We start from the raw sequence: 23,723 nt of genomic DNA on the forward strand, positions 1-23,723 counted from the left end.
GTGAGACATCCCACTAACACAGCTGCAGAGTTGAGTCCTCAGCCAAGTGTCCAAGATAAGTCCTCTAGCACCCTCTCTGTGAAACCAGTGCTTTGTGTTCCTGCTCCAAACAGCTGACACACATACACTCTCTGAGATTTGATTTTCACAGACACACACCTGGGATAATCTGGCACAGATTTACTAGCTATGTCCTCTTCTGCCCAGACTATAAGGTAATTACACTGCCACAAGACACTCCAAATCCAGCTACTCTAAGGGTCTTACAAGGGTATCCAATTAAACTGAGTGGAATTAATATTAATACAAATGGTAGTGTTTGGCAATACAGTAAGGCTTTCAGGAGTGGGCACAGAGTCACCAAATAGATATAAGTACTCTCAAAGGTTAAAATATTCTCTAAAGGACCAGCCAAAATGAAAGGTTGAAATATATTTAATAATAAATAATAAAAGATCATGAAAATGCTAAATATATATTTACAATAAACACCAGAGTTTCAATCACAGGAAATATTAAAAATAACACAGATGGATAGAGTCACACAGATACAGAAAAACAGTACTTAACTAATCTCACTATATTTTCCCAACTAATCCAAAGAATTACTATTCCCTGGATAATTATTAAAGCAAGGCAAGATGAAGTGGGTGAGAGATCTTTCTATGTCAAGTTCCAAAAAACAGACTGCTCTGAGACTTCAGTCTCATCTAGTAGTAGTAAAACATCATCTTTGCCCTGAATTACAGAATGACATCACATACACCTAGTCATCTAACTTCTGGTTTCTGTACTGTCCCCTTTCCTAGCAAATGGCCTAGAATCTTGCACATATGTGTCAATAATACAAGCACAGAGCTTTGCTAAGATCTGTTGCAGCTTCTGGAACTCATGAAACAATAAAACACTTCTACTCTTCCTACAGGAGCTAGAAAAAAGTTATGTACTCACCATAATGTTCTATGTGAGTTGTTTATCTCACCTTCATTCTTAGAGATCAGTTCAGAGCTGATCCTTGAGGTCTTCAGACAGCTAGAGGCCAAGCCCCTATCCCATGATGCACATGGAGTTACCTCAGATCTTGTTTGCTGTGTATAATACCATGTGTCATTCTATCACTCTTTAAGAGAAAGCCATAGAAAGATTGAGCAACCAGGAAAAATCTAGTATCTCAGTCCTCGAAAAAACCTTGGAGGGGGTAGGAGGGTGGGAAGTAAGAATAAAGGCGAGATGAACAACTCACATGGAACGTTATGGTGAGTACATAACTTCTTTATGTCAAGTTTTTCTATCTCACTATTCATTCTTACAGATGGGTAGCATCCCAAGCACCATCTTTCTTGGGTGGTTCGCGGGAGTATGTTTTTTAGGACAGTAGACCCAAAGGAGGCCTTGTCCCTGGAGGCCTTATCAACTTTGTAATGAGTGATAAAGGTATGAGGATTTGATCAAGTGGCTGCTACACAAATGTCTACAGGAAGCCTAGCAGAAAAGGCAGAAAATGTAGACACTGCTCTGGTAGAATGAGCCTTAATTTTGTGTTGTAAGGGCATATTAGCAGCTGAATAAGCAAATGTGATACAATCAGATAACCATTTAGAAAGTGTTCTTTTTGCCACTGGCATACCTTTTCTGGAATCTGAAAAATAAACAAAGAGCTGTTCTGATTTCTGAACTCTTTTGTTCTATCCAAGTAAAATCTGAGTTGTCTATGAACATCAAGCTTGTGCAGCATATACTCTAGGTTGTTGGTGTGTTTGGGAAAGAACACTGACAAGTCTATAATCTGGTTAAGGTTAGTTTCAGTACAAATTTTGGGTAAGAATGAAGGATTTGCTTGCAGGGACACTATCAGCAAGGAAAATCAAATAAGGTGGCTCTATGGACAAGGCCTGAAGCACTGACACTCTAAGGGAAGAAGTGATAGCTAATAAAAAGATAGTCTTCCATGACAAATATTTGAAATCACATGAGAAAGCTGGTTCGAAAGGTGGGAGAATAATGCATGAATGCATAAAATTTAGATTACATGGGGTATAAGAGGACTTGTCAGGGGGGTCTGAGATGAAAAGACCCTTTGAGAAAGGCTTTGGATAGTTTGTGCGACATTATGTTTAATCCTTCAAAGTCAAGGTGAAAATTAAAGATAGCAGCAAGTTGGACTTGAACTGTTGCTGCAGCAGCTCCTTTATTAAAAAGCATAATCAAGAACTCTAAAAGGGAGGCAATAGGTGCTTGGTAGGGATCAATGTTATTTTGAGGGGCCCATATAGAAAAGCTTTTCCATTTGCTAAGATATAGCTTCCTAGTAGAGGACTTATGAGAAGATATCAGAATTTGTTGCATTTAAAAATTTGTAAATGTGATTTTTAGTACAATACATGAAGAATATGGCAATTAAGTAATTATTGTATCATTAGGATTAATCATTCAATCAGCAATAGTATTTAAGCAGAAGGGGAAGAGCTTGTAGTATTGTGCATCTGAGGAAGTGTATTCAAACGAAAACGCAGGTGTGGAGACATAGCGTTAATGTGTTTGGAGTGTTTTGCTGAAATTACGTGTTGCTGCTTGGTTCGTTACTTTTGTTAATAAAGCTGCTAAAAAAAGAAAAAAGGAGCCTTTCTTCCACTAGTACCTTTTGCTTTGCTTAGTTGTGACTGTTCTGGTACTAGGCTCCATTGTCGTGGTTTTGGTTTAGTTATGGAGGTGGAAGAAGGCTCGTCGGTGAATGTGGAAGGTGTAACCGGATTGGATAACACAGTAAGCTCTGATAGACTGGATAAGATATCCAACCAGCTGACTCAATTGTTAGAACTGCTTGCAGGAAATGGTGGGGCGTCGCTGAGTGGCGTTCCGAATAATCAGGAGGCTCTCCCAAGAAGGGAAAGAGACAGGAACAGAGGAAAGAGTGTTTTCCCCAGCCCGGAGAGACGTGAAGGGAGCCAAAATACTGATCGGAGGCAAGGCGTGCGGCAGGATGAAGTTGGCGTACCAAATATTTTTTCGAGGAGCTTGGAGGAAGACGCCTTTCCGCTTCTCACTATTGACAGTGGTGAAAATAGAGCAGTAAGACGTAAAAACGTTGGGAATGCAGCTAGAAGCTACAGTAATGTCATGACGGGTAGCAGGACTGCAGGTAATTCCAACGAAGAAAATGAAGTGTATGCTAAACAAACTAAATTGGACTTTGATAAGGTTTTTAATCACAAATGCAATTTTAAAATTAAAAATGTGTACAAAGGGCCTTCTAATGATGATTTTTCATCTTTTAAAAATAACTTGAAAGTATTTGATGAAATGTTATTTAAATTTAAAAATTTGGAAATGGAAAATGCATATTTAAACGAATGCCTAAGCTTGAAAATTGTTCCTAAGGGGCTGAGGGTATGTCGCTACCCTAATAAAGTCAGGGTAGGTAGCGAATTTCATGTGGAATTAATAGAGATTTTCGATATGTGTGGGTTTGAAATCCTTAAAGCAATTATTAAAGAAAACATGAGAGTGATGGAGGATTTAAATAACAAAATAAAAGAAGTGAATGAATGTATCACTAAGGACCTACTCTTTGAAATGCAGGAAAACCAGATTAAGTACCAAAATATATTGGGAAGTATAGAGAAAAGTATAAACAACATTTTCGAGAGGAAATGTAAAAAGCTTGATAGGGACATCATGGAATATAAGGAAAAAACAAACTACCCAAAACCTAGGGATTTTTTTCCACAAAAATTTAATATTGTTCACAACCAGGAAAATTTAGAGGAAGAAGAATATGTAGAAAGAGTTGAAAGGGATGGAGGTAGGAGGGAGAATGATTACCCAGAGCTGCGTAGGTCAGAGAGAATTAAAAATTACCATCAGAGGAACATACAAAAAAACTACCCAGGGGGGGGGCGGCTCAGGTCCAAAGGTATCAGGACAGGAACAGGTCATACAGAGAATGGTAATATGTGGAGGTGATAGTATGGAAACAACTCAGAGTAAGAATAAAATGGTTAGAGAGGGGGCAGTATGGAAATTAGGGAATTACAACATTTATAACTATAGTGGTGTAGATATTACACCCACCCACTTCCAACTATTCACTAAAGGAATGAAATTTGTACCTAATAGGAAGGCTGATTTGAGTAAAGTATTAATTGATTTGAAAATGTTCACAAGAAAGAAAAATCTTGAATTAATGTTTCAAGAAAATAGCAATGAGAGTATAGCAAATGGGAATTTAAGGAAAAGAAGTGTGTACAACCCCCCTTTAAACCAGCAACTAAAGAACTTTGAAGTAGTAACCGAAAGGAGGTTAAGGAAAGTTTTGACGGACAATAGGATAGGCTACAACTTAACCAAAGAGGAAAATGAGTTACTGATGGAATTATCAAATGACCCTACCTTAAGAATATTGAGACCAGATAAAGGAGGGGGTACAATAATTATGGACAAAATGATGTATGAGGCCAAAATGTTGGAACTCTTAGGTAATGAAGAAAGATATGTAAGATCTTCTATAAATGAAATAAACATAGCCAATAGGAATGTCTATTTAAAATTATATGATTTGTTATTAGAAGGTTTAATAGATCTAAGCACATTTAGATTTTTAAATGTAGAGAAACCAAAGATTCCTAACATATTCGGAATACCTAAGGTACATAAAGACGAATTAAACCCCCCTATGAGACCTATAGTCTCCTCAGAGGGCTCAGTGACTGCTCCTATAGCCAGATGGCTGGATTGTAAGTTAAAGGGAATAGTGAAGGAATGTGGAGGCGTAGTAAAAGACTCATGGGATTTACTTCGAAATTTGAAGAAAGAGTTTTTTGAGGAAGAATTAGTATTTATAACCCTGGATATTGTGGATCTTTTTTCATCCATCCCCTATAAAGAGGGTATGGAATGGTTTGAGGAGGCTTTGATTAATTATGGAAAGTATACTCACAATGAATTTTGTTTAATTTTGACACTAATGGAGCTTGTGTTGAAGAGTAATTTCCTACATTTTGAAGGCAAATTTTTTAGGCAGATAAAGGGAATTGCTATGGGTGCAAACTGTGCACCCATATATGCAAACATCATTCTGGCAGCATGGGAGCAAAAGTTTGTGTTATATTCAAAGTTCAGAAGCTGCTGGAAAATGTATAAAAGGTTTTTGGATGATGTTTGTATATTATGGGTGGGCACAGAAGCCGAGTTTGATGCCTTTTTTCAATATATATCTCAAACAACCTCCTTTTTGTCTTTTACTTTTTCCAAAAGTGTAGAGGCTTTGAAATACTTGGACATTTTTGTAGGGAAAGGAGAAGGGGTATTTTACTCAAAAGTATTTAGAAAGGAAAATTACTCTAACTCCTTTTTGGCATATGAAAGTGCACACCCCCACCACCACAAAAAGGGAATAGTAAAAGGGCAGTATGTTCGAGGTAGTCGAATGACCTCTAGGGACAGTGATTATGAGGAAGAGTGTATGAAACTAAGAGGGATGTTTTTAGATAGAGGCTACCCAAGGAAACTAATTGATGAAATTGAGAAGGAAGTAAGGGAAGGAAGAGTGGACAAATATTGGCCTATTTTAGGACAGGAAGATGACCTTGAGAAGGTGACCAACCTCGAAAAAAACAATTTTGAGTTAAGAAATAATTTTATAACAGATTATAGTGGGGAGGCTAAGGTCATACAAAGAATAGTGGAGGAAGAATGGGTAAAGTTTGGTGAATTCTCTGATTTAAGAAGTCTGTTTATACAACCCTTGAAATGTACATATAGAAAAGGATGAAATTTGAAAAATTTGTTTGAAAGAAATATTAAGGAAAATACTACTTCCAGGGAGAGAAAAGGCACATATAAATGTGGGAGGTGCTCCCAGTGCCCGTATATTTGCAATAAAGATATAATTTATGTGAAAAGTAGGGACATATTAGTGCAGAGTAAGCAATATGTTAATTGTCAAACAAAAGGTATAATATACCTAAGTATTTGTAAGAAATGTGAGGCATTTTACGTAGGGAAGTCTGAAAGAAGACTAAGAGATAGAATCTACGAGCATAACTATGAGATGAAGACAAAAAATATGTGTAATGCTCTGTACAAGCATAAAACAAAATGTGAAGAAGCTGATTATACCTTCTTTGTGTTAGAGGTAGTAAACAAAGATATACGTGGTGGCCAATGGGAGGAGACAATTGAGTACAAAGAGTTACTATGGCAACTTCATTTGGAAGCTTACAACCCACCAGGGTTGAATAATTATGTATCTTTGGCCCCAGTATTGAAAATAAGAGCAGCGAAGCTCTGAGTTGGAAAATTTATAATAGGGGATTAAAGATACTGAGACATTATTAAAGATAATTAAATACATAATTAATCAGCACTATTTTGTGGAAAAAAGGTAAAAAGAAGTGGCAGGATAATTAAGAGACAGGGTATCTGTAAGAAATGAATTTGAACCTGGGTAAACTTTGAAGTGTATAAAGTTGGGGCATAACTGTGAAAACAGTGGGTGTAATGTGTTCATCTAGACACCAGAGGGCATTGGATGTTTCTTAGTTGTATGTTTGTAGATATATATTGTGTATATATATTTTATATGTTTAGATTTTTGTATATAAAATGTGAAAATTTTAATGTTTTGAATTTTATGAATAAAAGTTGGTAATTAATAATAAAATGTTGTGAGTAGGAATGTAATAAATTGTAACATGATTTTAAGGGTAGACATGAAGGCACTTTGTAAATGTGATTTTTAGTACAATACATGAAGAATATGGCAATTAAGTAATTATTGTATCATTAGGATTAATCATTCAATCAGCAATAGTATTTAAGCAGAAGGGGAAGAGCTTGTAGTATTGTGCATCTGAGGAAGTGTATTCAAACGAAAACGCAGGTGTGGAGACATAGCGTTAATGTGTTTGGAGTGTTTTGCTGAAATTACGTGTTGCTGCTTGGTTCGTTACTTTTGTTAATAAAGCTGCTAAAAAAAGAAAAAAGGAGCCTTTCTTCCACTAGTACCTTTTGCTTTGCTTAATAAAAAGATAGTCTTCCATGACAAATATTTGAAATCACATGAGAAAGCTGGTTCGAAAGGTGGGAGAATAATGCATGAATGCATAAAATTTAGATTACATGGGGTATAAGAGGACTTGTCAGGGGGGTCTGAGATGAAAAGACCCTTTGAGAAAGGCTTTGGATAGTTTGTGCGACATTATGTTTAATCCTTCAAAGTCAAGGTGAAAATTGAAGATAACAGCAAGTTGAACTTGAACTGTTGCTGCAGCAGCTCCTTTATTAAAAAGCATAATCAAGAACTCTAAAAGGGAGGCAATAGGTGCTTGGTAGGGATCAATGTTATTTTGAGGGGCCCATATAGAAAAGCTTTTCCATTTGCTAAGATATAGCTTCCTAGTAGAGGACTTATGAGAAGATATCAGAATTTGTTGCATTTAATTTGAGAGGTTATGGAACCTGGCTATTTTGGGAATTTGAACAGCCAAGCTGTCAATTTCAGGGACTGAAGAGAGGGATAAAGATCCCCTGACGAATGTATCAGAAGATCTGGAACTGGGTCCAGAATCCAAGGGTCTTCCAATTGATGAAGTCGAAGGAAGGGGAACCAAATCTGATGAGGCCAATGAGGAGCTATTAGAATGATGATCCTTCCCAGGGCTTTTGCTTTCTGTAATACTTTGGGTATCAAGGGAATTAGTGGGAATGCATAGAGGAGACCCTGGGGCCAATCGTGTACAAGTGCGTCCCTTGGGGTTTCTCCCGGAGGGGGAATCAGGGCAAAGTAGCTTTTGCATTTCGTGTTCATGTGGTTGGTAAAAAGGTTGCAGCAAGGCTGGCCCCACCTGCGGAAAATTCTCTCCGCTATCTCATTCTTGAGGGACCACTCATGAGGCAACAAAATTGCCCTGCTCAGTTTGTCTGCTATCATGTTGGATTTCCCTGGGATGTGCATTTCTAACAGAAAGTGCTGGGTGGATGTAGCCCACTGCCATACTCTTAGAGCCTCGTGACAAAGGGGGTAGGACCTGGTTCCTCCTTGTTTGATCAAGTACCAGACCACTGACATGTCCATCTGAATCACAATTGTTCCAGAGGAAGAGAATCCTGGAAGTACTGCAACGCTAAAAGTACTGCTCTCATTTCCAGGACATTGATATGCAGATGTGCCCCCTGTTTGGTCCATGTGCCTTGGGCTGTTCTTCCCTGAAAATGCCCCCCCCCCCACCCTATCAGAGAAGCGTCCGTGGTCACTGTGGCTGCTGGTGAGGGTACGATAAAGGGATGACCTATCATTACATGAAGAGAGGTCAACCACCACTGAAGATCCTTTTTGCATGTGTTTGTGATCATTATGAGATGAGACATTGGGAGCTCTTGGTAAGACCATTGAGTGAATAACAGCCATTGCAGGATCCACATGTGCATGCGTCCCAATGGTATTGCTAATACTGCAGCTGCCATCATGCCTAACAATTTTAGTACTTCTGATGCTGGAGTCTTGTCTTTGGACATGGTATTGTAAACATGCTGATGGAGTAGTAAGACTCTTTCTACTGGAAGTCTCAAAGTGGTGGTGGTGGTGTCCAATTCTGCTTCAATAAAAACAATATGTTGTGATGATCAGATTTTTCTGAATTTACTGTAATGCCCATTTGATTGCAGAGAGAAAGAGTGGTGTTCCTGGCTTGTACAAGCTGATGCCTGGTGGTGGTGGTTAGGAGTGAATCATCTAGCTACGGAAACACCTGGAATCCTAAACGCCTCAGGTGAGCCGTGACCACTGTCATACATTTGGTGAACATTCTGGGGGCTGTAGTGAGACCAAAGGGCAGGGCTCAAAACTGGTAGTGATTGTCTCCCAGCCAGAAGCGCAGATGATCCCTGGATGGTCTGGCCTTTTTTATATGGTAGTATGCATCCTGGAGATCTATCTAGCACATACAATTGTCTTTCCCTAAGAAAGGAAGTATAGACTGAAGCGTGACCATCTGGAACTTCTCTTTCTTAACAGATCTGTTTACTTTGCTGAGGTCCAAAATTGGTCTCCAGTCCCCTGTCTTTTTTGGAACTAAAAAGAATCTTGAGTAAGTTCCAAATCCTATCTGGTCTGCTGGGACTGGTTGGATGACTCTTTTTCTTAGCAATGTTTGGACCTCTACTGTTGTCTGTTCCCTGTAACTGGATGGAACGTCTGGGATTTTTGTTGTCAATGGAGGGGGTGTGGCAAAAGGAATGAAATATCCTCTGGAAACTATACTTTGTACCCAGTTGTAGTTTGTTATTTTGAGCCAGCCATCTGGATACAAAGATAAGTGACCCCCGACTGCCTCCAGAGCAGGACAGTTGGGCGTCCTTTCAGGAGCACTGGTAGGGCTTCCCAAAGAACTGTTCCTTGTCGCCCTGGTTTTGTGGAGCCCCTCTGTCGCGAGGGCGGCGTCTTCTGTTATTGCTCCTTCCTCTGCCCCTGGAGGGGGGTTCACCATGTGTATCCTAAAAGGCTCCTTGGGCTTTTCGGAACCACATCTTTCCTCCCTTTTGGCCCTTGGGGTAGGGTCTGGTAGGGGTAGAAAATGGACTCTGATGGCAGACAGAGTCTTTCCTTCCTGTTCACACCTGGTCAAAGTTTCCTTAACTTTGGGCCTGAAGAGGGAATAGCCATCAAAAGGGGTGTTGACAAAGGATGACTTAAAGGGCTCATTAAAAAGGAACACAAGTGCATCCAGGAATGTCTCCTGAGAGCAATTCCTGTACCTGCTGCCCTACTTGTTCCATCAGTTGCATATGAAATGAGGCACATGGACAAGATCACTATGGAATTAAGGGTAGCAAGCTGAGAGGCAAGTTTGTCTGAGGCTCCTGCAGCTACTGTACCCTGATGAGCATCTCCAAGCTCTTTCAGGAGATCTCTTTGCAGTCTCGTAAAATGAGTGAGATAGTTCAGTGAACGCAAGGCAAAAGTCGCTGAACTAAACGTGCATTTCCCGTTTCTATCTATGATCCTAGAATCTCTATTAGGAGGATAGATAGAGGAAGCAGTTTCCAACATCTTCTTTTTGGTAGCTGCCACCACCACCATGGCATCAACTGGCAGTGTCTTGTTAAGAAAGGACTTTTCTTGGGGGGCAGAAATAAACTTATTACGCCTCCTGGGGACAGGCTCCATGGTGTCCGGAGACTCCCACACCCTTTGTGAGACCAGCTCCATGAGCTCATCGAAGGGCAGAGACACCCAAGAGGTGGAGGGTTGAGACCCGAAAGCCTTCAGGAGAACCGACTCATCTTCAGTAGGGTTGGTAGTCACCCCTCTGCCTAAGGACTTCTAGTATCTCAGCAAATGAGATATCCTCAGAGGGGGACCGTGGTGACCCTTTCTGATTCATCCAAATCGGTATCAGATGTGAGAGACTCCTGTGAGGAGTCTAAGTCCTTCCTCTTACAGATTCTCTTCCTGGGAACCTCATCAGTGGGAACTTCTGGTGAAGTCTCGGAACAGCATGGGCCACCCAATGGGGCTTTGTGAGGCTCAGGGTCTCTATGCTTAGAAAGGATCTGTGAAGCAGAAGTGGACACAGCAGCTTTTGGGGAGAAGGTAGCTGGACCTGAAGTCGTAGATGTCTTAGGAGACATAATTCTCCTCATTGCTTTGAAGGCACCTCTGCTCCAATAAGAAGGAACCAATGGATCCAAGGAAACCACTGATCCCCCCATCACTGGGACTGTGGGCTCTGAACCAGAGGTAGAAGCCGAGCTCATCCAAGCTGAGGCCCTGAGAGGCAAAGTCAGAACCGACAAGTCAGTCTGACTATCCTCCCTGAACCCGACCGGAGAGTGTCAGCTCCTAGACTCCTTGATTGGTGCAGACGATATCCGAGTAAATGGAACCATGACACTGGAACAGGCATCGGCTCAGAAGGCTCAACAATCATCAAGTCCGACTCCTCTGGCACCAAAGGCCTGGTATGGTTCAGAGGAGGAAATGAAGTTAGAGGCAGTACAGTCTTCGGTTCCAAAACTGCTGGAGCCGATAAAAATGTTGCAAATGCCGGTGCCCATAACAACTTCTGCACCACGAGATCCCCATCCAAATTTGAAAGGGTGATCGAGGACTGAGATGAATGAATGGATGGATGGAGCCACTGATTGAAGGATTGGTGATTTAGGTACTTCGGATACCAGTTCCAGGACTGGGGACTGGCTCCGAAAAGACAAGACGCTCGGCTCTGATGGATGTGGAGCAGACGTTGATGTGTTTTTTTATTTTTTTTTTTACTTCCGAAGAAGTAGAAGCCTTAGAAGACTTTGAAGATTTACTAGACCTGTCCTGGTCACTCAAAGCTTCTTGAAAGGATGGTTTGAGAAGTCCTCTGTCTATTAACTTCTCTTTCTCTCCTGAAGAACCCTGGAGGAGAAGTAATGACAAATGGAGCAGCTTTCCTGAAGGTGCAAAGCTCCCAAACAATATACACAATTGACATGGCTATCTGTAATGGACCTTTTCAGTCCACATTTTGGACATTTTTTGAAACCCAACTTAGGATGTTTATCCCTATCCTGGTCAGCCATACTGAATTATACTGTATCAGGAGAAAAAACTACTGTAATATAACAAGACACACCCAAAACTTATTAGCTAAGCCTTGACAAAAACTATGGACTAAATATGCTGTGACAAATTGTCACTATTAAACACACACACACTTTAACTAGTTATCTAAAGCACTCTAAATAGCTAAATATATCAAAACACTGACAAAACTGTCACTGATCAAAAGCAGAAAACTTACTATTTAAACTCCACTAAATATAAAGGCCTATAGGAAAAAGACGAATGCCAGAGAGCTATATCTAAATATGAAAATGCACACCAAAGGGAAAGGGAATACACACTGCAGAGTTATAAAGGTTACAGAAGCTAGAAGCTTACTCTAAGTACAGAAATAACAAAGTTATTTAGAAATAAATTTTAGATAATAAATTTGTACTGGCCCGACCTATGCGAGGAACCTCTGATCTATTGCAGCGGCAAACTAGATCTGAGGTAACTCCAGGTGCATCATGGGGTAGGTATTTGACCTCGAGCTGTCTGAAAACCTTGAGATTTATAGTAGGCCGACTCGGAGCCGATGATCATCTCTGAACCCATCTGTAAGAATGAGCAGCGAGATAGAACAACTTTACATTAAATCATTCTCTGGCACAGACATTTTGACTCTGGCTGCAATCAGAACTGTAAGATACAGTCGTTATGGCCTAAATTAAGTGATTTAATTTCACACAATTTTTCAAAGTTAGCTGGAGCTGAGCTTATCCTCTTCCCTTCCAGTATTCTCTGTTACAATATTAATTTCAATAGTTATAATACAGTCTGACATAAAAGTGTATTTCTTTTTCTGTTCAACAGGACACACTGTTGATACATTTTAACACAATCAGCTGTACAAATACATTTTTCAACACAAGCATCTGTACAAATCAATTTGATATACAAATGACATGTAATTCTTTACAAAATTCCAGCTAGCTGTGCTGGCAAATGTTACACATCCACTGACGTACTTCTCCTGGCATAGCTGGCAATACCTCACATCATCACACCAACATTGTTATTAATGGCAGCAGCAGCTTTCCAGGGATGGACACAACATTCTGACAAACAGGGAATCCTTCTCTTTTGCCTCTCCTAGGACCAATGAGTGTGACTCTCTCTTGCCATCTTGCCACTGAGGGGACCCCAAAAGCCGCAGAGGACATGTCTAGCCCCTGATCCATAGTAGATGTAGGTGCTATACTAGAGGGATCCCGGGTAAAAGCTGAGTGGTTTGAGGTACAACTAATAGCCATTGCAGAGTAGGCCTATTGCAACTGAAGCAAATTACTAGCCTAATGCAGTGGCAAAGGCTGTTTTCTTAACTTTTTCTTTTTGTGGCTGGAAGAAGGATCAATTGTGGGACTGACAGTTTGTTCCATGGTCAAACCAAAAACGGTGCCTCTCTTCCACAGGAAAAGAATCAGCAAAAGCTGGGAAATTTTTAAAGTCTTTAAAAGTCACTTTTTCACAGAAAAACACAGTAAAAAAGCATTTTAAACACTGCCAGTCTCAAAAAGTAAAATAAACACAATTTCGCCACAGAAATGTTTTAAATACTACAAACAATTTTTAAAGTGACAGGGAAAAAATAGTGTTCCAGTTTAAAAGTACAATACAGTCTCGTAACAGTCATAGTTCATAGGTTGGTACTAGGCTATCGCCCTAGGGCCTATACAAGCCTAGTCATAACAATTCCCTGGCTATTTCTTCCCACAATATTTACTTCCCTGGACCCATTCTGTTAAAATACAAACTTGTAGCTTTAAAATAACTTTCCCGAAGAGGAAAGTATTATCCAATTTTTTTTAAAAAGGAAAGTTTTTTTTTTTTGCTGAAGAGGACTTATCTGCCCAGTAAATGAACAGGACAAGCTGATGACTGATCCTTAAAAGCCTTAAAACAGCATACTCTTTGGTGGCAGGAAAGCTCAGAAGGGCTTGGCACCCAAACCTGTCATTTTAGTCAGCTCATCTAACTGGCTGGTTGTTATATCCTTGCACAATACAATCTATATAGCTTAGGCTACTACAGCAGTGATCAATATGAAGAACACAGGGGAATTTCAGCATGGGTAATATTAGCTCTGGAGAAAAGTATGACTCCAGTAAGGGAGATGTATCAAATCCAATGAGAACAGGCCCCAATGTGAAGGTCAATCCGAGGGTTTCAACATCTTTGATGTCAGAGATGAAGAAGGGATCGATCTGGGGATCACTTTTTTTGGTTCTTTTAATTTTTCTTTTTCCTTGACTTTCTCGTGATTTTTTCAGCTTTTGAATGATCAGCCAGTTTCTCAGTCAGCAGAGAAGCAGTAGAAGAAGTAGAAAATTGAGTGGGAAGAACTTCTTCAGCACAGGCTGGAAGGAACCCCTTAAAAAACAATTTATTTCTCCTCTACACTAGTACCCTATGCCTAAAGGCCACACAGATAATGTGCTGTTCACATAGGTGGGCAGCCCACAAACAATAGAAACATTTGGCATGCACATCTGAACTGGGTATTTTATGGTGGTAAGCCACAGATATTTTAAAACCTGAAGGTTTGTCAGACATCATGAAAAAAAATCCAAATTCAAGTCCTGTATTCTAATAAGAAACAAGTATGTGTGTGTCTGTTTATATGTGTATACACATACACACACACAGACACACACATCCAGTAATCAATATATATATATATATATATATATATATATATATATATATATATACACACACACACACACACACACACACATATATATATATATATATATATATACACATCCAATAGCAATCAAAATAAACTATCAGGTGTATTGACTAGAAATAACTACATCAACACAATGATGCATTGACTAGAAATAACTACTTCAACAGAATGAAGTCAAACTACTAGCTATACCTAACAAGTATAACTACAAGAAAGGTTCTAACAAGCAAAGTAGGAAGGGAAACAAGGAGCTTTCTAATCTACAAATATACTTTCATATAACTTTTTTTTTAGCGGTAATAGAAGGTCTATGAACTACAGGTATGACTGAGAGAAAGAGTAAGTGAGAAATCACCACAAAAATTCACACTTGTCTAAACCAAAATGAATCTGAGCAAAGAAGGCCACATCCATAGCAATCAAGAAACAAGTGATATCTGGGGAATTTCTATAATTACAGGGGGCTATGGTAAGGGGGGAGCCTGAGCACTGTATCCAAAGTTTGACAGTGATCAAAGTCAGATCCACTAACCCATCTATTGAGGAATGGACAGAAGACAATATCAGATCTGTATATTTATTCATCTTTGTGGAGTTCCAGTAGTTCATCCACTAAATTCATAACTTTAGTACATTTACATACAAATCTTACCTCTTTTTTTCTCCCATTTACTTTCCACTGGACAGATTTTTTTCTGAGTGAGATAGCCTAAAACAGTCATAGCTTTTTTATCATTTTCTGGCATTCAGTTTCAAAACCATAACTGAAGCCCTGTGTACAAGCTATATTAAGTTTTTTGGTGTACCTTCCCATTCATCACACTAGCCCAATATACCCAGTCAACATAACACATATAAGACCTATGGAGCAACTGCAAACATTTCTATCTATCATATCCTTCCTCTGGGCTATCATTCATAGGTCTGTGTACACTTATTTACTTCATCCCCAAAACAACCTAACACATTCAGAAGATATGCATCTAGCCTGCACATAAAAATACAGTACATAATTATGTGATGTTATTTATAATTTGCCATTCGCATGTTACCTGTAGTGATACTGCACTCCTCACTCAGCCTACATGGTCCGTCTCCTTGCAAAAGACTTTCAGATACAGTCATTTCTGTCTCCATTGTCACTTGACAAATCCTCATTAACAAAATACAGAAATTTTCTTGTTCCAGTCGTTATTTCTGAACACTTAACGATGACTGGCTGCTTCTTGCATGTATGCTTACATCTATTACCCATTAGCTTGCCTTGGTGGTGGGCACGAATAGTGTGATACAGAGATCAAAGCCTGCTTTTTTAACTTGCCATATTTTGAGAGCCATACTTTGACATTTATAGTACCATGAAACTAAAGAAATGTGAAAATCTAAACTTCCAAAAATAAAATTCCTAACCTGTAGTGTTTCCAGTCTATCTTGGAAATTGTTCTGGTCTATTAACTGGATTTTATGGAAACGTTCTTCATCCTCTTCATGCTGGACAGCACAGGCCTCCATCTGCTTTTCTATTTTATGGGGCCAGGCAACAGCAGACCACCTGGAATCAGACAAAATAACATTATACTACCAGTATATTGCTCTTCTTTTATATGCATCTACTTATATCTACTTATTTAAGAACTTTTTATTCTCAAGTAAGACCACATTACATTGCCAAAAAATGACTAGTGTCATATCTCTCAACCCCTTAGTGCAAGAAATCTGGACAAAGCCCTAGAAAATGGTGGTGGAGGGGGGCAAAGGCCCCAAAATAGGGACATATACCCACCTGTTGCATTCTACAGTTTATCGTAAGGATACATACAAAAACAACTTTGCGACTATACAAGTCTACATCCTACATTTTTGAAAAATAATATTGCTTGTGGACTGCCTGCATCATCAATGATGATGGCTTGTTTATGAAGCCAATTTCTTAAAACACCTTATTTTCTCCACAGAAACTATCCACTGCATATTTTTGATAGAATTTTTACTGAAGTACTGTCTGCCAGAAGTGATAAGGTCAAGCCCATACTTAAGCACAGTTTCCAAACAAGAGAAACAAGTGACTCAAATGGAAATCTGTCCCTTAGTTTTCCATGTGGGACATCAGAGAGATTGTAAATAAAAACTGAGATTTTATTACCAACAACAGAGACATTTCTCAAGTGTTAGGTGACAAATCAGTTTTCTCCTACAAAAACCCCCTGCACTTTTAAAAGCAAGTTTGAGGGAAATGACTCTCCTTTCAGTTTACAACCCCCGCTTTCTAACCAGTTGCCTAAGGGCATGTTCACTGGCAGATGTGTTTCTTGCAGACACATTTACACTGGTAGCTGTTATATGTTTTTCCCCAGTGTAACTTAAATGTTGACTTTAAAAAGTTATTTAATTGCCATAGCAACAATGTTGTGTATGCCAGTGTGTGCTCTGAATGTACAGCTTTTTATGTGGGAAAAACTAGACGCAAACTGTCTGACAGAATTAAGGAACACAATACTGCCATCATAGGTTCATAGGTTCATAGGTTCATACTAGGCTATCTGCCCTGGGGCATTTATAAGCCTAGCCCGATTGTGTTTGGCTTACGCCACCCCTTGATTTGAGTATACTGTGCCCTTTTTAAAATTTAGTTTACTGTGCCTCTGTCTAATAGTGACACGGAAGTAATCCCCGGGACAAACCTACGATCCCCCATCCACTCATCAAGATTCTTCTTGGAGAGAGTCAGTGAGGTGCTCTGCCTAACATGAATTGGAATTCTATTCCAGAGCGAAGAGAGCCTCTGGGTTATGAATCTGTCCCTCCAGCATGTTCTATTTATTTCTGTGCTGAGGTTCAAGTCCCTCAAGCGCATGGCTCTAAGGGATTTAGATTTATTGAGGTGGAGCATGTCCATTAATTCTGGGTTGGACATAGCTTTATATGTCAGGCATAGATCGCCTCGAAGTAGGCGGTATGCAACTGAGTAGAGCTGGAGTTTTTTTAACCGAGCAGCATATGGCATCTGTTTGAGTCCCTTGATCCTCCTGGTGAGGTACTTTTGAGGTCTTTCTAATTGCTGCAGGTGTCGGGTAAGGTACATCCCAAAGGGGGCATTGTATTCTATGATGGGCCTGATGAGGGATGAATAAAGGGGCATGATTACCTCTCTTGATCTAGATGTGAATCCTTTCATGATGAGCTGGGCTATGTAGAAGGCCTTTCTGACCACTTTGGCAATGTGGTTGTCAAAGGAGAGATTGCTATCAACTTGGGTCCCCAGATCCCTAATTACTTTCTCTGTACTTAATGGGTTACCACCTATGTGGTAATTTGTGGGCACATTGTTTTTGCCAAAGGGTATGACTACACTTTTTGGCATTTAGCTTTAGACCATGGCTCTGGCACCAGTTATCCGTCTCTGCGAGACCTTTCTGAAGGAAGTTTGTGTCAGCTGGAGAGTCGATTATGGCACCCAGTTTGCAGTCATCTGCGAACTTGGTGAGCCATAGTCCTCCCACGTTGGCCTGTACCTCAGAAAAGTAAATACCGAACAAGAGAGGTCCCAGGACAGAACCTTGTGGGACCGGTTTCGAGTCTGACATGGCTCCAGCAACTCTGACTCTGTAGGTTCTGTCTTTGAGCCAGTTTGCGACCCATCTTGTGATATAGGGGTTTATATTTAGGCTGGATAGCTTATCTATGAATCCCGAGTGGGGTATTGTGTCAAATGCCTTTGCGAGGTCCAGATAGGCTGTGTCATCAGGAAAGGAGATTGTAGCAATGCTCTTGCTAAACATGCCACTCAGTGTGCTGACCACTGTCTTTTTAAATTTTTCATTCTTTAACAGATTGTTTTATGGGAGGCATTGATACTTTTTTGGAAACGTGAACTTAAGTGGCAGCTTTTGCTCATTGCAGAAGCTGCTCTACAACTCAATGGCAATATTAACATTAAATGTGTGTTAAAATGGAATCGCTAACCACTCCTTTTTTACAGGTGGACAGACATCTCATTGGCTGCTGATTAGGTCATGTTGCCTTACCTAATGCTGTTTTATGACTGGGCAGGCTTACAGTGTTATTTAGTAAGGTGACTTATGTTGTATCTTTTCATTTTAAGTTTCTGATGAAGTCCAGATACTGAATAAAGGATGAAAGTGCTAAATTACTGGTGTCAGTCCTCGTTCTTTCACCTTAGTCTCACAAGTTTTTTTATTTTTATATTTTAAATATTGCTCTTACAAACTTAGAACGTTACTAGACTAACAGGGTTTGTTTAAACATACATTTTGTGAAGGATTTGAAGTCTGAAACTCAAATGTATGCCATTATTTAGTGATTTTAATCCTCAGATTATCCCAGTGATTTGTCAGAAAACCACAAGTTTTAAGAGGAACAGACCAAAAATATGGGCCAAAAATCTGGACAGTTGAGAGGTGTGACTAGTGTTTAAAAAATTGTATTTACATAAGCTTGCTCAAAAGGCAGTAATTTCTTTAATAGGCAAAGATGCTGTTTCTACTAATGTTTGCTTTATTTATGTTTACAGTATCAACTAGGTCAGCAGACCAATTACAAGTAGCAGGTGGTTTTCAGAAAATGCTGGTGACAATCTTAGAATACAAAAGTAAGGCAAGTACTACCACACTGTGTATGGAGCCACTTCACTTTATTAAAACAATAAAAGCAGTATCATAAGCGCTTTCGGGTAAATCTCTTCATCAGATGATAAAACACTAGTAAAAACACAGTATCTAATATAGTACAGCACAACCAATGAAAATCAATAGTTTTACCCTCCTTTTTGCTAGAGCTGGTTTTAAAGGGACAACATCATTTAATCTTTGGGTTTTGTCAGCTCCCAGTCTAAGAATCCATTGCATCTCTTTGTATTCAGTTCCATTATGCAAGTCACTCATTTTTTGACTTCTATTTACAACACATACAACCATACAGGCAAATACATGATCACTATGCAATTCTATATGCTTGTACAGTGCATTATGTTCTTTTCTTAACCTTATGTCTGATAGATGTTTAAAAAAATGAATGATAAGACAATACTAGATACCAATGATGATGATGAAATGAAGTCAAGACAGAAGAAACTATACAGAAATTATAAACCATTTTTAATTTCATAATCACACTCAGTGAATTGGCACTCATGGAGATACAGTTATTGAAAAAAGGGAACATCTCTGAGAGAGGCTGCAGCTAGGATAACTACCTTTTCCAATGTCTTGATTTAACCCACAATGCCAAAAAGCAGCCATAAGCTGTCCAAGAGAATGAATGAGCACTTTAAGTAGCAATGCAGATACGATGAGGGAGAAAAGTATGCACATTATAGGATTATGAGGCATCTTAAGATATGAGAGATGATAATCGGACTGTGAACGTCTGGACTGCTGAGTTGTTCAAATGCCTGCAGTCTTAATCCTATGACATATGGAAAATGGACCCACTCCAACCAGTTTAGACTTTTTTCATCAAGCCCTAAAAAAAGCTTAGATCCTTTGAAAAAGATGTTGATGCAGTTGAAAGACAAATTCAACTCTGAAGTAGTATATCAAAACACAGTGAATATTGGTTGAAAAGGTGGAAAGTAAATTAAATTATGCAGACTGGAAGAAGAAAAATATAAATATTTTATTTTATTAAAAAATATAATACTTCTCAAAGAAAACTTCAGTAGAGTGACACATGACCACTAGAGAGCTGAAATGACTAAAGAGTTGAAGCAGGATGTAAAGTCTACGAAAGAATGAAAAGACCTGAAGAAATCTCACTTGTGCACAAATCAGACATCTGTGGAATACTTGTGTAAGGTACTGCATTTCAAAGGGGAACTTAAGGACTCAAGACTGATAACACAAACCTGACCAGTATGATCTAAAGGTGTGTGTGCGGGGGGTAACTCAAATGCTGTTTGTGGGTGTACTGACCCTCCATAAAGAAGATATAATTGCCACAGTAATGTACTTCAAATGGCTTCTGTCAGAAATATAAACTTTTCAATTACAAGGCATGTCTAGAATTGTTTAGCATTGACCTAGTAACTGCCCTTTTCTTTCATACAGTCTCCTCTTTTCCAACTTTTATAACAAAAATAACCATATTCTGACTGTTTATTCTCCTCCCCCGTAAATTTTTGACTTTGATAAAACTGAAGAAAATAATGACCAGATAACGTATTTAAGCTTGTTGCTTTCAGACATATGCACTGTTCTTTCTGAAAATTCATACTGATTATTTTTTGTAGCCTTGATCAAATGGTTGCCTTTTTCTTTCACACTTGATTGAACTCACCACCAAAAACTAACAATGTTCTGAATTTTTACTTGCAGATGTTTAACTGTGATCAAAGTGAAAGAAGTAATGGCAGCTGAAGTTTATTTTAACTTACTTCCCTCAGGCATATACCATCCTTCTCTAACAAGCTATATAAATGATTATTTAACACTAATCAAATAACTGTCTTTAACTTTCACAGACAGTCTGCCTTCTCACCTTTCAATCCCAGAATAACCAGTTTAACTTTATAAGGTCATTGTTTGATAATGTTTATATCAGGTCTCCTGTCAGGAGCTGTATGTACTAATTATTACTGAATATCCACTCCCACTCTCCATAATAATTGTGATAAATGTTTTAAACAGATCAGTTATGTGTGGGCAGTGGGGCCAATTAATGTTACATAAAAATGTGTCTGTTGTCCATACTGTATTTTCAGTCATTATCTGCAACAGCAACCATTCCTTAAGGCCATAGCATCTGATCCTTTGTGATTTCTCGTTAAATGATTACAGATCACTGGTAAGGTTAGCAGTGACTGTAATTAGTCGGAGCAACTGAAGATCATAAATTATTTATCTATAGTATGTTACTAAACAAGAGGGTCGGAAGTTAGCATGAAATCTCTTGTTTGAGTGAGACTTTCACTTTTTAGATGCTTTAGGGAAATTAATTTGTTAGTACACTAATTATATTAAAGAAATAATCTCTAAACTAAGTGGGAGAGAGTTTTCTTTTATTTTAAAACTGTAGAGATTACCACTGTAAAATAAACAAAATAGCTGCTAAGATTACTTGCCACCAGCTGTTAAGGAGTTAAGCATCTCAGAAAGGTCAATATTATACTTAATTTAGATGATAAAACCAATTCATGCCTTTGGTGTCTTACCAGAATGTCAAATGTCTTTCTAACAAATTTCAAAATTTAAAATAGCTTTTAGCCAAGATGTATCAACTGCCAGTACTGTAAGCATTTCATACCACATTAGTCTCAGTTCTAGGGGCGTTAAAGGTGAACCAAAGGGGTGTCTGGCTTAAGTGCAAGTCATTTGTAATTAGCATCTTAATGTACATAGCTTGTTTCTTTTTCAAAGCCAGAAAATGCAATATCTTAGAGAATTCACTTTTTTCCGTGACACAAGGATCGTAGCGTTAGTGCAGTTAATTATCAGGGAGTGTGGGGGCACCTTCAAAGTTGAACCATGAGTGTAAGTAGTCACTGGGTGATGGTCAGTTTGACACACACTGATCCCATTTCAAAGTGTTGGTCAGTAAGGTATCAGACTTTAGTAACAGAGCCCTAAACAAATGGAATCACTGCAAAAGAAAGATGCTATGCTGGTGATTTCTTTAATGAAAAAGCTCTTTTCCATGATGTACAAGCAGTTGCTATACTTTATATAACATCAAATTAAAGTGTCTGAAAAAGTACAGTTGTGTAAGCAAAATACCATAATAGTAGATGTTTAAATGATTGCTGCTGCAGTAGCATTAGCTCTTTGGGTTATATTTTGCTAAGGATATAACAGCTGGCCAGCTTCCAACACGGCACACACACACGCACACACACACACACACACACACACACACACACACACACACACACACACACACACACACACACACACACACACACACACACACACACACACACACACACACTTCGTCAAGAACCAGACAGAATGAGTACTAACCTGCCTGGAATTATCTTGCGGTGGGTACAACAAAAGGGAAGAGCATGAGACAATCACTTTGTAATAGTCTGCTTTGGGTTGTCCTTTTCTCTTACCTTTACAAGGAATGAACAAATGATCAGAGTTCCTAAATGATGTTGTTCTGCCAAGACAGCACCTGAATTATATGTGAACATCCAAAGTATGAAGCATCCTTTCTTCTTCAATTTTAGGTTCTGAAAAGAAGACAAGGGAGGGGACAGATAGCTTGACTTAAAGTACAGTTGAATATCACTTTAGACATAAAGGAAGGATTACTTCTCAAGGAAATATTTGTAGAAAATGAGATAAGGTTGACCCACCATAAGAGTTTGCAACTCAGATAATCTTCTTGCAGAGGTCAGAGCAATCATTAAACAAATGTTATGTACCCACTACACTGATACATCTGTGCTGTCTATTTTCATTCTTCCTCATCCGACGGATTTTGGATCTGACATAAAAACCGACTTGTCCACTTTTACCAGACTCATGGATCCAACTCTTGAGTTCCTCCCTTTACCCATACTGCACCCGCTCCTGGTTTGTCTCAGACCGAGTTTGCTGCCCCACAGTGACATGTTATCTGACACTGTAGAACAAAGGGAAACAAGATAAAGACATATAGAAAGGTTGGAGGTCAAATCAGGGAACAGTTGAGTTCCCCAAAAGACATCCCTTAGGCCTCACTAGGATAAAGAGAAAGGGATTGGAGGGTAGGGAGTTGAGGAAGAATGAAAATGGACAACACAGATACATCGCTATGGTGAGTATATAATTTTTGTATCTGATGTGGTCATTTCCATTCATTCCTCAAATGATGGGACAGGGTCCCCGGTTAAATGAACCTTGGATGGTCTTCATAGAGGGATATTCCAGAGTACAGTGGAACCAAATTTTGCCCTATTTCTAGCTAGTATGTTTAACTTGTAATGAGCAATAAAGGTATATGTATTGGACCAAGAAGTAGCTGCACAAATATCATCTATGGAATCTCTAAATCTGAAGACTGATGTGATGGCTACTGACCTCTTGGAATGTACTTTGGGGGGCTTAGGTAAAGCTAAACTTTTTTAAAGACAAGGATATACAATCAGTTAACCATTTGGCTATAGTCACTTTAGAAACTGTTTTATCCAATTTATTCTTGGAAAAAGACACAGACAATTTCTGAGATCCTGTGTTCTGTGTATATAAATCCTCAGTTCCCTATGCACATCCAAAAGATGCAGCATACATTAAACTTTGTTTGAGAAATTATCGAAGAACATGGGTAAATTGATGACCTGAATTAAGTTGGATTTGGAAGATAACTTAGGTAGAAAGGAAAGGTTTGTCCGTAAAGAGACTCTGTCTTTATGAAAGACCAAGTATGCAGGTCTTGCAGAAAGGGCTTGGAGTTCAGATACTTGTCTAGCAGAGGTAATAGTGACCAGAAAAATTGTTTTCC

General features: G+C 39.0%; 1 protein-coding gene across 1 annotated transcript in view; it reads right to left on the reverse strand.

Annotated features, from left to right (window-relative positions):
• DNAH1 (dynein axonemal heavy chain 1) overlaps nt 1-23,723 on the reverse strand; it is a 5,225,710-nt gene that overhangs the window by 3,824,607 nt on the left and 1,377,380 nt on the right. Inside the window, exon 17 of the mRNA XM_044076389.1 lies at nt 15,693-15,834. Coding sequence (XP_043932324.1) covers nt 15,693-15,834 — 142 coding nt within the window. The remainder of the gene's footprint in view (nt 1-15,692; nt 15,835-23,723) is intronic.

The sequence above is a fragment of the Protopterus annectens genome, chromosome 7.part0, assembly GCF_019279795.1.
Source record: "Protopterus annectens isolate FY-2018-M chromosome 7.part0, PAN1.0, whole genome shotgun sequence".
In the NCBI taxonomy this organism is placed as follows: domain Eukaryota; kingdom Metazoa; phylum Chordata; order Ceratodontiformes; family Protopteridae; genus Protopterus; species Protopterus annectens.